This window comes from Lepidothrix coronata, unplaced genomic scaffold (genome assembly GCF_001604755.1).
Source record: "Lepidothrix coronata isolate B3197 unplaced genomic scaffold, Lepidothrix_coronata-1.0 Scaffold14, whole genome shotgun sequence".
Classification (NCBI taxonomy): Eukaryota; Metazoa; Chordata; class Aves; order Passeriformes; family Pipridae; genus Lepidothrix; species Lepidothrix coronata.
In genome coordinates this window covers 718,949-733,348 of record NW_016690194.1, presented here as the reverse complement: position 1 = coordinate 733,348, position 14,400 = coordinate 718,949, and the positions used below count along the sequence as shown (strand labels likewise).

General features: G+C 39.4%; 1 protein-coding gene across 1 annotated transcript in view; it reads right to left on the bottom strand.

Moving 5' to 3' along the window:
- The window catches only part of SH3GL2 (SH3 domain containing GRB2 like 2, endophilin A1), a 95,294-nt gene that overhangs the window by 13,381 nt on the left and 67,513 nt on the right, over positions 1-14,400 (bottom strand). Inside the window, exons 2-3 of the mRNA XM_017806274.1 lie at positions 5,888-5,956; positions 3,638-3,710 (exon numbers count right to left, since the gene is read on the bottom strand). Of these exons, the coding sequence (XP_017661763.1) occupies positions 3,638-3,710; positions 5,888-5,956 (142 nt within the window). The remainder of the gene's footprint in view (positions 1-3,637; positions 3,711-5,887; positions 5,957-14,400) is intronic.

The window sequence follows — 14,400 nt, the reverse complement described above, 5'->3', positions numbered from 1 at the left end:
GGAAACTCTTACTTCAATATGACTTTCAACTGCAGATCAGAAGAAAGGACACAATTATCATAATTGATGAAAACAAAGACAGCACATACAAAAGAACTGATTTGTTTGATGATGTGCTTTAGTGAATTTTTGCAATTACAGAATCTGAAAGGCCTGCAGAGAGTGAATTAATTAACACTACTTAAGTTCAAATTTTGCCAGCTAAATCCCATTGCCAGCAAGCTAACTCAGAGGATGTTTCTTAACTACATTATTGTCTGTGCTAGAGGAGGGCAGCTATGAATACCTCTACCTTTCCACTTGCAAAGGCCTGATGTTGTTAGGTGCTCTTGAGAGTTAGTATTTCTGTTTACAAAACATTAGTAGCTCACATTGTTGTGTGTCGATTTCATTGGTCAAAACTGAACCTTGCACACATTTGTGCAACAAAACAAAACACTAGAACTGGAATCAATAAATGTTTTTCTTTCAATTTATTGTTCAAAGTGCACATCAAGAGATAGTTCTTGTTGTATGTTTCACTTTGTGGCTTATAAATGTATGCACAGATACAAACATGGAAAAGACACGGGAAAATCAGACAAGTCTCATAGAACTTATTTTGTCTGAGAAGCAGCTATGAAAGGAAAATATATTTTTAACATATAGTAATTATGTTTTTTTTTAGTTTTTTCACTACCCTTGACTGCCATCAGATCATGTTTTTCAACATGTGAATTTTCTGACACCTTCTCTTTCTACCCACTACAAAACTACAGTCAGCAGACTTGTTGACTGTTCAGTATAAGAAACTGCATTTTAATGAAGTGTCTGGCCTTTAAAAATGGCATTGAAATGATGGTGGCAATGAGAAAATACAGAAGCACAAACGAAACTAATGCACAAACAAAATTAGTCAGGGGAATGGAGGCAGCAAGATGAATAAATCAGGAACAAATGGGAGTACTTTCAGAAATAAAAGAAAAAATGTGAGAGGGAATATAAAAAGATGAAGTGGCTATATTCTTGACAGCAAGGTAAGAGTAGAAAGCAAAACGTATGGAAAAGAATGAAAGAGGTGAAAGGATAATAAGGGAAGGGCAAGAAACATATCCCAAAGAGAAGAAATATAAGCATGAAAAATGTATGTTTGAATGATTTATCTAATAATTTAATCATGATTACATTAAAATAATAATTTAGTAGGAATCTAGAATACATCTGCCAGCAGTCTCATTCCTCTTTTTTTCTTCTAAAGTTGGTTCCAGTAACTTCCACAGGAGCAAAAGTAAGTTTGTCCTCAGCCAATTTCAAAATCCCACCCTGAGATTTTCAGTTCTATTGTTTTATTGTGCTAGTGCCATGTGCTTTCTTCTCTATGTTATGTTTCAACCTGAGCAAGGACAGGCAAAGATGTACAAAGCATCACATGCAAGTGATCTGAGTGGTTGATTATTTTCTCAGTTACACTCCCTCTCCTTTACATTTACTTTCATGGTGTCACTAATGATTTACCTTAATATTAAGTATTAGCAGAACCACAGTGAATCATAAGAATGCTGCCAAAAGCTTTTGAAAGAAACTTAAACAGAGAATTAAATCACTCATTCTTTGTACTTTCAATCTTGTTCATCCTGCATATCTTCTGCTTGAAATATGGTCACATACATCTGCATGGAAAGCCTTTAAGTCTTCATCATGTTCAACTTCAGTAATTTTCAGGTTTCCTTCAGCTTTTTTTTTTTCATAACTGGGAAGTCACAAAGCTATCTTTTTCATTTGCACTAATCTCAGCCCAACATCTCTTTCAACAGCTTTCACCTTTGTCTTTAATATCCTTTTCCTTCTCCATTCCAGCATTAATTAACTGTTTTAGGAAGTTAGACCACGATGCATACTTCTTTTGTTGATATTTCAAAACACCATGAAGCCAGTTGATCTCTAGAACCACAGTCCTACGTTATCCATGCCTATTCGTGTTTTCAGGGCACATCTTCCTTTTCAAGGAATGCGTGCTACATCCCAATCTCTCTTCTCCCTATCAAACACAGGTAAACTTCTAATCTTCTGTTAAATACTGCTGCTAAAGGATTTGTTTGATGAAATGAATAACATGGTTTCATTTTCTATGTATGAAAGTAAATCTTCCTCCTGCCTATTATGATTTTAATTTTCTGATTCTACTTGCATGTGCCACAAGCAGATGCAGGGATATGTAGCTGGACTATGGAAACTGTTCTTTCCTGCAGCACTGCGAATCTACATCAGCCTGAAGTGCCTGAATTCATACACTTAGCTACTTCCAGAAATTTTGCTGCCTGCTTTTGATGGGAGCCTGTTTCGTGATTCACAGCAATCCTAACCACTCAGATGTGTCAGGAAGGCAGTCAGAGAAGCACCAAACAGCCAAAGCTTATTACTCAGTCTACACAGTGTTGCAGAACAGCAGCTTGACAGTAGTTCACAATTTTATCACTAGCTCCATAATGTTTGTCAGTCCTATTGTTTTTCCTGCAGAGTACTTGTTGACAATGAGCAGTGAAGCTGTGGACTCGTGTCATAAACAGAATTTCATATGTTGACATAGAAACCATTCTAGTCATCATTATTTTCTCTCTAGCAGTTCTTGAACTTGTAAACACTATTCATCCTTCTCTTTTTTTTTTCCCATTCACTGTCAGCGTCATTGAGTTATTATTTCCCCTTTTTTTCTGTAATCTAAGATAAAAATATCACCAATTAATCTATACCAGTAATAGTCCTTCAGTATACCACACTGGAGCTGAAATATTTCACACCAGCTCAAGTTTGTTTCCAGTTATTAGGAATATATATTGCTTAGTGAATTTGGTCTGTACTTCCATGACACTCTAAGATACTTATGGTAGCTAGAGGGCCTAATTTTACCTTCACCTTGATTTTGCACAAGCTAACTCCATTGCCCATCAGTGATACTCGCATTGACTTACAGTAGTTCCTAGATTGCTATAGAAATCTTCATACTCTTCAATTTATTAATTTACTTTTTTATTACAGGTCCAGATCACCCCTCCTTGTGAGGATCTTTGGCAAAAGAGGAACATGTAGCTCTCCATCAGCCCTATCACAAACCAATTCTTTCATTTCCCCACGGAAAACACTCATTGATTTCTATTTTGAAGGTTCAATTTAGTCATCTCTGACTATACCCATTTCTCTCCTTTTCACCAGTATGGTATCAACAACTCTTTTGCACCCTCCCTTTTCTACTAACTCTAATGAGGGAAATCACCAGAGGACCAGATGAAAAGTGCTATCTCTTCCTGTGCCATGGAGGAAGTTGCTTCAGAACTTTGCCTTTATTTCATGGTCTGCAAGGACTGCCTGGTCCTTTACCTTCACATGGTGAATGACTGAGGCAGTAAGAGATGCCTCACGCAGTCTTACTGTGTCTCTCCTGATCCCCACCTGTGGGCTGATTGGCCTCCCCTGTGCCCATACCCATGACACAGAAATCTGTAGTCATCTCTGTTATTTCACAATAACTTCACCAATCTTGTGTTAACCTTAATTGCATCAGCGAGGACTGGTGAGATTTTACACTGTCAGACTTTTGTACTGGTGAGAAAGAGTACTTTCAAAAAGTGCTGCAAGTACTGTAAGACTGAAATTACATTACCTGGATTGGGCTGAAGATACTCTATTGTTTTTGCCATTATTTCCACAACTGCCCTGCTGGTAACATCCACTTTCTGAAGGAGAGTGTTAAACAAAAAGAAACATGAAAAGTTAGGCAAAAGGAAGATATTTTTCTCTCTTTTTATTCTTATAAATTCTTTTAATTTTTCTTATAATTTATTTTTATGTCCCTGAGAACAGCCTGGTATGAGAATGACGATAATCCCTAAAAAACTACTAAAGCATGAGTACACCATTTCAGTTTCTAGCAGATCCATTCTCGAAGCCATTAGTACAGAGTATCTCAGGGTGTGTTAGAAATTTGATACAACTCACTGTACAGTGCTGATTCTTTACATCACCCTGGGAACCATCCACAATAGGGAAAAGTTTTTGATAGAACAGTCACTGACAACTTTTTGGGGAACTGGCCATCTTTGATCCCCTAATAACTGGCAAAATGAGAGGAAAGCAGAAGTCAGTCAACTATGGTTGGAGAGCAAGGTCTGGTAAAACTGTGATGGAGAAGACTAGGTATTCATTCAGTTTTCAGTTTCAAGAAACCTATCAGCATGGATGCACTGACCATTTATTGTCCTTTGGTTGACTCCCGTAGTTAGGATTTTAAAATACTTAGAACCAAATAGCATTACTTTCTTCTACTTTCCTCTGTAATAAGAATTCTTGCTTTCTTACGAAGCACTCCCTATCTGCTTTCTAAAGTGAATGTAGCAAAGTATGCAACTACTCTCCCTCTCACTATCAGGTCTCAGAGAAAAAATGCTGCTTTGGCAGATTGGGGAATCCCTGTAACCTGTTGTGTAGTCTGTATTTATAAGGACACATTGCATTTCTCTGCAGGGTAGCTTGTGTCCCACAGAGAGAACTCCTTCACCATAATGGCAAGTTCCTATTTTAAAAAAAGAACACCTAAGGTAGGTTGGTTGCACCACACTGTGACTGACGTCTTTCCTGTTTCCTGTTGCCACTGCCATCTGCCAGGTCTTGCTCTACGCTTTACACAAAGATGCGGGACAGGTCTGCCAGACCTAGGTGAATAAGTAGCTGAACTGCCTGGTAGGGAACCAGAAATGGCTAGAAGGCTGCAGAGGAGAGTGAGGGTGAGGGAACAGAAGGCTAGGAATGGGCAGAAGGATCATGTCCACTGCCTGCAGGAAAGCTGGCAATGGACAGAGGGCCAGGTGGGGAGTGTGGAGGCAACTGATGAATTTATTCTGTTCCCTTCTCAGGTCTCAGTGCTCCTATCTCCTGGGCTGCCAACACATGCCACCCACAAGCTTTATGTGGGACTCACCCCGGCAGTGTCCTCTTTTTCACTCTAAACTTTACACGTTTTCTGAATCTTCATTAACATCTTCCAGTGGGAGTGCCTATACTTGCAGCATATACAAAGGGAAGCTGAGTGGGAGGGGGGGAACCAACTCTGTACTTTCTCCGTAAGAAGTACAAAGGATATGCTCTTCTCCTTTATTTCCCATCCAAGGTTTTTTTCCTGACCTCCCTATACAAATGTACAGATAAACAGCCGCTCTCTTAATCAGTTTTATATCAGATACATACCCTATAAATCACCTAGCACTAGCTTGTGTTACAAGATTTGATAGTACCTTTCAAAGTTGAAGCCAGAAAAAAATCTGCCCCTTTCTATTGAAATATTATCACCGCCCCATATAGCTGTGGGGTTTTTTATTTTTGTTTCCCTCCACCGAAACACAGTGCTACCACTATCAGGCTCACCAAGCAGCCTCCTGTGGGGGGTTAGGCCCACCTAACCTGAGGTATTTTGCCAGCAGAGGCTGCCTAACAGGATCTGAACCTGTGAATGAATATTCCAGTGCCACTGTCAATACACTTCAGCAGACAGCTTTTGCTCCTCCTGACCTGTCACTCAGGGATCTGAGAATTGCTAGCACCCTTTGCCACTGAAACGACCATCTTGGAAATAGACTCAGTTTCCAGAGATCCCCTGCAATGGTTTAACTGAAGCTAATTTGTAGCTGACATCAGCCTCAATCTCTGAATGTAATATGTGTGTTATAAAGAATGCCATACACTACACGTGCCCTAGTTAGAAAAGAAACAGAAATAGGAAATGGAAAGCTCCATTCTGCTGAATAAAAGTTAAGTCTTTCAAAAATTTTTTGAGTGATTCAGGGACAAAAACTTTGAAATTCCTGAAAGAAAAAAATGCATGGTAATAATGAATATATGCATCTGTATTTAGACTTACCCTTTCCATTTCTTTGAAATCATCATCTAGTTTGGTTCCTTCTGCACCTCCTACTTTTTCACTCACTTTCTGCAATTAAAAAAAGTACAACAGATTCAGCAACAAATGAAAAATTTAGTTTCAGCGTTTTCTTAGAGAAATGTTGGGTTTTCTTCTAAGTCACTACAACAGTAAGACTTATTATTCTTTCTGAAAAACTCATTTCAAACACACTTTAAGTTAAACAATCAGAAATAATATACTACTGCCTAAGCCTCAGAGACACAATTTTTGACCAAGAATAAAAACCACACCTAAGCACAGAGCACCTAGAAGCTTCCAAGGCCTAACTCAAGAGGCATCCATGCCTGAGAACTTTCCAATACTGACTCAACCCGCAAGCAGACCTTCACCAGTAAAAATCAAGAGTTTATAAATAGAGAGAGAGAGAGAGAGACACAGACAGACAGACAGACCGAGAAAGATTGATTTAAAAAACCCCCTACATTCACACACTCAAGCAGGAGCCGGAGGGTAACATGACTTATATATAAAATACCCAACTGACATATCTAGAGAGAATGAAAGGGATGTTTGGTGTCGTGTCTTTAGCAAATACTCTGTTTTTTTTATAAAATACTCAGTTTGAAAACTAATTGGAAAATTATCCTTTGCTACTGCTTCATTTCTCTAATCCAGTGGAACACAATGGACCATGTCTCCCTTTACAGTCAGTAATATTGACAGTAACAGCTTTGAATGATAACTGCTATGAGACACCATTTAAAATGGACTTCAGCAATTTCATTGTCAATTACAAAGTCTTTTAGTGGTGTAATTCCACAACTAAGTCAGGTGCATATGATCCAGTGACTGTACTAATCTTTTACTGGGATGGTATGCTTCATAAGAAATTAATCATACATATGACTTTTTAACTACTGATTTCAGTGAAGTGACTCCAGTAATAAACAAGGAGAAACAAAAGAAATTTTTTTTCCTCTTGGTTTCAATGACTGTGGTAACTCATTTCTATAGATTCTTTTTAAGTATAAAGAGGAAGAATATCCACAGTCAATCACTCACATGACATTAATAAAATCCAAACATTTGAATAATTTTAAATTCACTCCAGTTCACTACAACAAAGCTGGAAGTGCATCATAGCCAAGCACTTACTAATGCAGGCTGTAATTATTCTGTGCAATAGGAAATAGCTATCAGCTGTTTGTTTTCTGTCAGCATCCTGCAAATTAGTAGCCCAAATGGTGTGTTAGTGAAACATCAATACTGTGAATGCAGATGAGCTTGTGTGGTCTGTATTACTGAACTTGCACCTTACCAGGACTAGTGAAGCCCCATGAGAAGTCAAACAAGGTACTGTTAGGAGCCATTCTGCAGTGGACAAGGGACAGATTCAGTGCTCTAAAAGGTACTATTTATTTTCAGTTTCATGAATCAATCTTCTGCAAATGGACATCCTACTACAGATGACATGGCTAAATCTGCACAGCAGCATTCTACCACAAAAAACAACAGTAGGCTAATATGCTAGTAGTTAAATATTGAAAATAGATTTTTTATAACTGTAGTTCAACTCTGAGGATACAAAGTACCCAAAGGTAGTTAATCTCCCAGCCCTCTTTGACTGTAGCTTTACATTTCATCACTTTGAGATATTTTCATAGTTGATGAGGATTTGCAAAAAGATAACTTTCATTCCCAGAGATGCCCTAAACGTCCCAATTCACATCTATAAACCATAACAATTTCTCCTTCCCTTCATATTCATCATTACTCTAACTGAGGAATGTACGACAGTCTTAAAACTGCAGCCTTACAGTCTGCTGGAGTTGTCACCGCGAAGTCAAAAAGGCAGGTCAACCCTCTCTTCTAAACATGCTTTCAGTTTTTGGTCACTTTGTCAATACTAGCTCACAATCACCATCACGAGTCACTCACCCAAGGTGACTAACAAAACTATGTGCTAAGCAGAAAATTAATTTGTAAAACTCTGTGTCAAGTACTGTTACAGACAACCGGGTGAGTCAAAGGAGAGAGATGAGCTGTTAAGTCTTCAGCTCTTCTGGAGCTGGAGAAGACTCTTCCTTCAGGATAGTTACACCACAGACTGCCAACGAACTATCTTCCCTTCCATTATGCAGACAAAAATCTGGTTTGGAAAAGCACTGACAGACCTCAGGAAAAGCACAGCTGAACAAAAATCCCACTTGAAAATTCAAATACTCTTTGGTTTTGATTTTTTTTTCCTAAAGGCCACAGACACTCATGCACAGATGAGAACTCAAATCAAGAATTCAAATTTAAGGGAAAAAAAAAGTTAAACCCTTACAAGTTCTTGCCCTTTAGGACAGTAGGGGGTAATCTGCTCAAAGAGGATAGCAAACCTCCTTTGCAAGGCCATAATCTAAAGTGGTCAGGTGGGACTAGTGAGCCTGAGAAAGGCAGCCTAAGCACTTGCAACAGAGGCCACATCTATGTCATCATTATATTGACTAAATTTAGAGATATTTTTCAGTCTGTTTATATTCATCCTCCAAATCAACTGTTAAAGCATTATACTAAGGCTACCACTCCATCAGTACCTAAGATTGTCAGATTTGATTATCACAGGTCATAAAGCTATGCCAGCTTACACGAGCTCAGGATCTGCTCTCGTGCTAACCATTTCAGAAGCAGCCAAGAACATCACCAGGCTAACAGCTACTGCTAACCAGGAACTGAAAATCTCCTTTGTCAAGTCATTTCAAGGTTTTAACATTCTAGTTCTTGCTTTACAACAGAATGAAAGGCCTTTTAAGGGAGAAGAGAATGTCATTTGTGTGAATCAAAAAATATACAGACTTTTCTACCCTAACAATGTCATGTTTTACTATTGGGATCTCCATATTTTATTTGACTGAAAACCAATGCTATGTTCCTTAAAGTAAATTTGAATTTTATAAAGACACCATTTCCACTCAGGCAGAATATGAATTTAGCATCTGCTGATCAGAATGGTTTCAGTAGAACAACAAAATTGGCATGATTCCTACACTTAGGAAAAAAATAAACTTTTTTTTTCCTGGCAGTTAATATTAAAAAGTTTTTTGGTAAATGCTGACAGGAGCTGGAATATAAGCCATAGTGACAGGAATGGGGTTTGGTAGATGGATTTCATGTGAAACAACAAAACTTGTTAGGTCTTAGTTATGAAACCATTTGTTCAATTTTTCATATATTTGTGCAATTAAACTTTATTTTTTGGTGTATTGCTGTGTCATGGTGCAGCATGTCATGGAGGACAAAATATGCCTGTGCAATCACTATGAATATCCTGAAAATTCCAGTTGTTTTTTATAGAGTACATTGATGATCACTTCTACAATATCTTATACACCAGTCCTCTAAAGATATGACTCTGATGCTGTCGTCTCTCACTACTCATAAGATGCCAATATAAATCAAACGTGCATTAGATATCTATTCCACGAGAATTATCTGCTTCAGTACTCTGACGCTGAATTGTACCAGAGCTCTGAATAATTCACAGGTCAAACAACTGCTACCAGAAAACCTATGAGACTACCCAAACTTGAAAATGGAGTAAGATCAGCAATAAACTATGCTAGAAGTCACCTGAGTTTGCAGCTCAATTAATTTCATTAAATACTTGTTTGGCAGCATGTATAAATGGCAGCTTTGCTTCTATACAGAAGTGGAAAAACAGCTTTAAATAGATTACCACCACAATACATTGTCTTTCTCTATGACACAAATTGAATGTTGTTTGCAAAGCGGTCATACCACAGCAAGGCTGAAAAGTAATAGTCTCCTTATTGAATGCATTCATAGCTCCAAATACATTTTCACAGCATAACATTTCTTTCCCTAAAAAGAAGGCTGTTGACAGTATAGTCCTATCAAATCGTCACACAGTGGATGGGGTGGTAGAAAGAAAATATTTATTAATATGACGACTATGGGAAACAGTAATGAATAAAGCTTACAAATTCACAATGCAGAAAAATAACAGTCTCTGTAGTTCATGCTCATTAAATGCAAGTCACCCAGATGATTTCTCATTCCTGATTACTCAGCATCTCTTCCATAGGTTTCTATAGTTCTTCCATGACATTTTTACCTTTTTGACTTTTGCCTGTCACTGTCAGGAAGCACAGTGACAGAAATATCTTCAGGTTTGTTAAGGATTCTCAAGCAAGCTCTAAAAAGCTGTGATGCCTTGTGAGCTTTGCAAACACAAGAAAGACTTTCAAAACAAAGTAGTAAGAAATACACATTTTAATGGGAAGAAGTCTGTGTACACATGGTGAAGGTTTCACAGAATCAGAGAATATGCTGAGTTGGAAAGGACCCACAAGGATCATCGAGTTCAACCCTTAGCCCTGCACAGGACCATCCACAAGAGTCACACCATGTGCTTGAGAGTATCATTCAAACTCTTCTTGAACTCTGTCAGGCTTGGTGTTATAACCACGTCCCTGGGGAGCCTGTTCCAGTGCCCAAACACCCTCTGGTTGAAGAACATTCTTCTAGTATCCACCCTAAACCTCCCCTGAACCCATTCCCTCAGGTCCCATCACTGGTTAGAGAGATCACTGAGAAGAGATCAGTGCCTGCCCTTCCTCTTCCCCTCATGAGGAAGTTGTGACTGCAATGTCTCCCCTCAGTCTCCTCTTCTCCAGGCTGAACACACCAAGTGACCTCAGCTGCTCCTCATACAGCTTCCCCTCAAGGCCCTTCACCATCTTTGTTGCCCTCCTTTGGACACTCTCTAAGAGCTTAATATCTTTCTTATATTGCGGTGCCCAAAACTGCACACATTATTCAAGGTGAGACCACCCCAGTGCAGAGCAGAGCGGGACAATCCTGTCCCTTGACTGGTTGGTGATGCTTTGCCTAATGCCCCCCAGGACACGGTTGGCCCTCCTGGCTGCCAGGGCACTGCTGACTCATATCCAACTTGCCATCAACCAGGACCCCCAGGTCTCTTTCCATGGCATTGCTTTCCAGTATCTCAGTCCCCAGTTGTAGGAGTGGCTGGATGGACAACACCAGCCACCTGGATAATAAAAGAAAAAGAAGAAAATACTAAAGCAAAAATGCTGTGGTCCTGAGCGAGCCAGAGCTAAGATTACTCTGTGTGTGAAAAGAATCACAAGATCAAGCTAGAAAGCCACTTGAAGCATGGTTGTTCTCTGCGGCTGGAAGCAGTCACATGGGGGTGTGTGGTATGTGGGGAGATAAGGAAACATCTTGCTGGCTGGAGAGCTTGGACCCAGGGTCGGTTGAGAGTCTGTGTATAGAAATGGAGTAATACAGTTACAAGAGAGTTCTTCCTGGATAAAGTCTGTCTGAGGATTCATTCACCGCAAACAGTGCAGAGTGAGGACCTTTTTTCTATACCCAGTCTGTATGAACATCCAGGATTTCCCCATCCCAGTGAATCTATCACTTTATTTTGTTGAACTTCATCTGGTTGGTGATTGTCCAGGTCTCTAATTTGTCAAGGTCTCTCTGCAGGGCCTCTGTGCCTTTGAGGGAGTCAACAGCTCCTCTCGGTTTTGTCTCATCTGCGAACTTGCTCAGTATCCCTTCCAGTCCTGTGTCCAAGTCATTTATAAAGATGTTGAAGAGCAGAGGGGCTATGTTGGAGCCTTGTGGAATCCCTCTAGTGACAGGTTACCAGTGTGATGTCACCCCATTCACTATTACCCTCTGCACTTGACCCCTGAGCCAACTACTCAATCACCACGATGTGTTTATTCAGCTGTGTACTGGACAGTTTGTCCAGAAGGATCCTGTGAGAGACAGGATCAAAAGCTTTACTGAAATCCCAAAAGATTACATCAACTGGCTTCTTTTGATCAACCTTGACGAGGTGGATTACCTTGTCATAAAAGGAAATCAGGATGGATATGCAGGACTTTTCTCTCATGAAGCCGTGCTGGCTATGACTGATGTCTGCATTGTCTTTCAGCTATTTTTCAATACCTCCCAGAAAAACCTTCTCCAGAACTTTACCAGGCACTGAAGTGAGACTGACAGGCTTGTAGCTTCTGAGGTCCTCCTTCTTATCCTTCTTGAAAATTGGGACAATGTTCACCAGCTTCCAATCAGCTGGGGCCTCTCTGGATTCCCAAGACTGCTCAAAAACCATTGAGAGAGGTTTTGCGATGACATCAGCCAGCTCTTTGAGGATTCTGGGATTAATCCCATCAGGCCCCATAGATTTGTAGGGACCCAGCTGGAGGCTTTTCAGAAGGAAAAAACATTTGAAAAGGAACATTTTTATTAAAAAAGCACAATCTCTAACCAAGACATTTTCTTTTCTGTCACTTCACACACTCGAGTAAGAGAAAGCTGTTACTTGCAGGCTAATTCTTCTGTTTGTCTGATCCTGCACAGTTTGGCATTTATGGTATCAGAATTTGTTACCACAGAAACCGCATGACATCTGCAATTTAAGTTTATGATCATGGCCCCGGTTCTCTGCAGATTATTAAACACACTTCTTGTGGCCAATCACACTGTCTGTAATAACAGTCAGCAACAGAGGAGATTTTCTGCTGATTCAGATAAATTAGAACACCTCAGAAGGAAAAACCACCTCAAAAGCATATGTAAACTAGCTCTATTTTAGAGTTCTCCTCCTTGTTCAATTGGCATCAAAATACAGAATAAAAGAAGGACTTTTCCAGATTAGTATGCAGCTAGCTTATCTTCAGAAATATTAAGAGGCTGTAGAGAATATCAGTGCTGGTTCACAGAACCTTATCCTGTACTGGAAAGGAAACTAATATCTAATTTCAGCTGAGGCAGAGTAGTATTGCTAAGGGTTTTCCAGAACAGCCATGTAGATGAGGGAAGTCCTAATTTACAAGCCAAATAAGATAATATCATTCGTTTTGGAAAGCCTCAATTATTGTGATAAATCTCACAAGTACCTAGAAGTGTGGGGTTAGCCTCACATGTACACTCTGCACACTTGTTAGGGAAACTGAGCAAACCCCACACTTCCACTAAACATATTTCACAAGGAAAGCTTATCACACTCAGCCTTACATTTAAAATTATTTGATTTTTATTCTATTTTTCTTTAAATTTGTAAACAACTTGTGCAAATTAAATTTGTAAACAACTTGTGTCAGTAGGATACAGCATGAGAATACAGAAAGTCACTGCCAGCAGTAAAATGAAAATAGGATCCCAACTTTATATACATTTAAGATATAGTAATGCCCATTTACATTTCATTAGTAAATTCTCTGCTTCAGTTGTACAGCCACAAGAGCAAGTCACCCTCATCTGGAGCTCAGCAGCAGAAGATCCTTCCCTTACAGAACTGAGGAGCACAGTGACTCCACTGCTACCACAGGAGCTGTAATGGATCATGAAGACAGTATGAAAGACAAAAGTGAAAGAAAAGGGAGATCTAAGAATCTCCAGGGAACTTAATTTTTTATCTCCGGTTTGCACTGAGACTTCGATTATGCCATTGAACGTTTTATTTCTCATTAGCAAAATGAAGAAATACACTTGCAAAGCACAGGGGAAAATCCTTACCATTAATTTGCACCTGCTACTGCTTGCCATCAGCAGCATATCTAACCAAAATATTCATGATGTATTTTAGGTAAGTATCTGCCAGACGTGCCTGAGATTATCTTTTCCTTTTCCCTTCTGTCACGCAGTAGATACATTTAATCAGGAAACAATAAACTCCCTCCCCTGATAGCACTGAAATAACTTCCTTCCTTCTAGAAATCTTCGTTTACTGGCCTGTTCCACCACAACACCACACTAGGCACAGGCTGGCTAGCTTTATTCATGCTTAAAAGTTCCCTTTACTCTGCTGTTTGATGCAGAATGTGAACAATAAAGTGCACTATTCAAAGATCAGGAAGTAAACTGAATTTTGGAAACTTAAGCAGGGAAGGCTATGACTGGACTCTAAAAGGCTTGCCTTCTTCTCTCACAAAGCATCTTCTAAATACCCTTTATACATATACAATAGCTTGGCCTTGCAAGTCCTCACAGCTGCTAGTAGTAGGGTCCATAGCCCTGTTTATGAGCTCCAGTAACAGTCTGAAGGCAGGTCAGAAAGCCAGGGAAATTGGCTATAGATGTGACATACATAAGACACAGCAACCATCCGTGCAAAAGACAAGCCATTGCTAAAGCCTGTCAAGTCATAAATGAAATTCTTTGTAAGACAGGATTTCCAGTAATGCCAGTGGAGCAAAAGCAAAACTTAATAAATCTCAGTGGAACTATTTCTCCCCAAGAAGGATACATAAAGATCAGGATCCCAACCTCCAGCATTGTCACATGGTAGGAAATAAGCACTGTGAACCTGTCCCCTGTTCTTACTCTCCTTATTTAGAACCTATCTCTAAGCTTCATTTTTTTTTTTTTTTCATTTTCAGCTAAAGCTGTCAAAGGGGAGGAAAGAGGGTAGCTGGAACAATCCTTTCTTCGACCAATCTGATCTAGCCTTTTTCTTTCTGGCT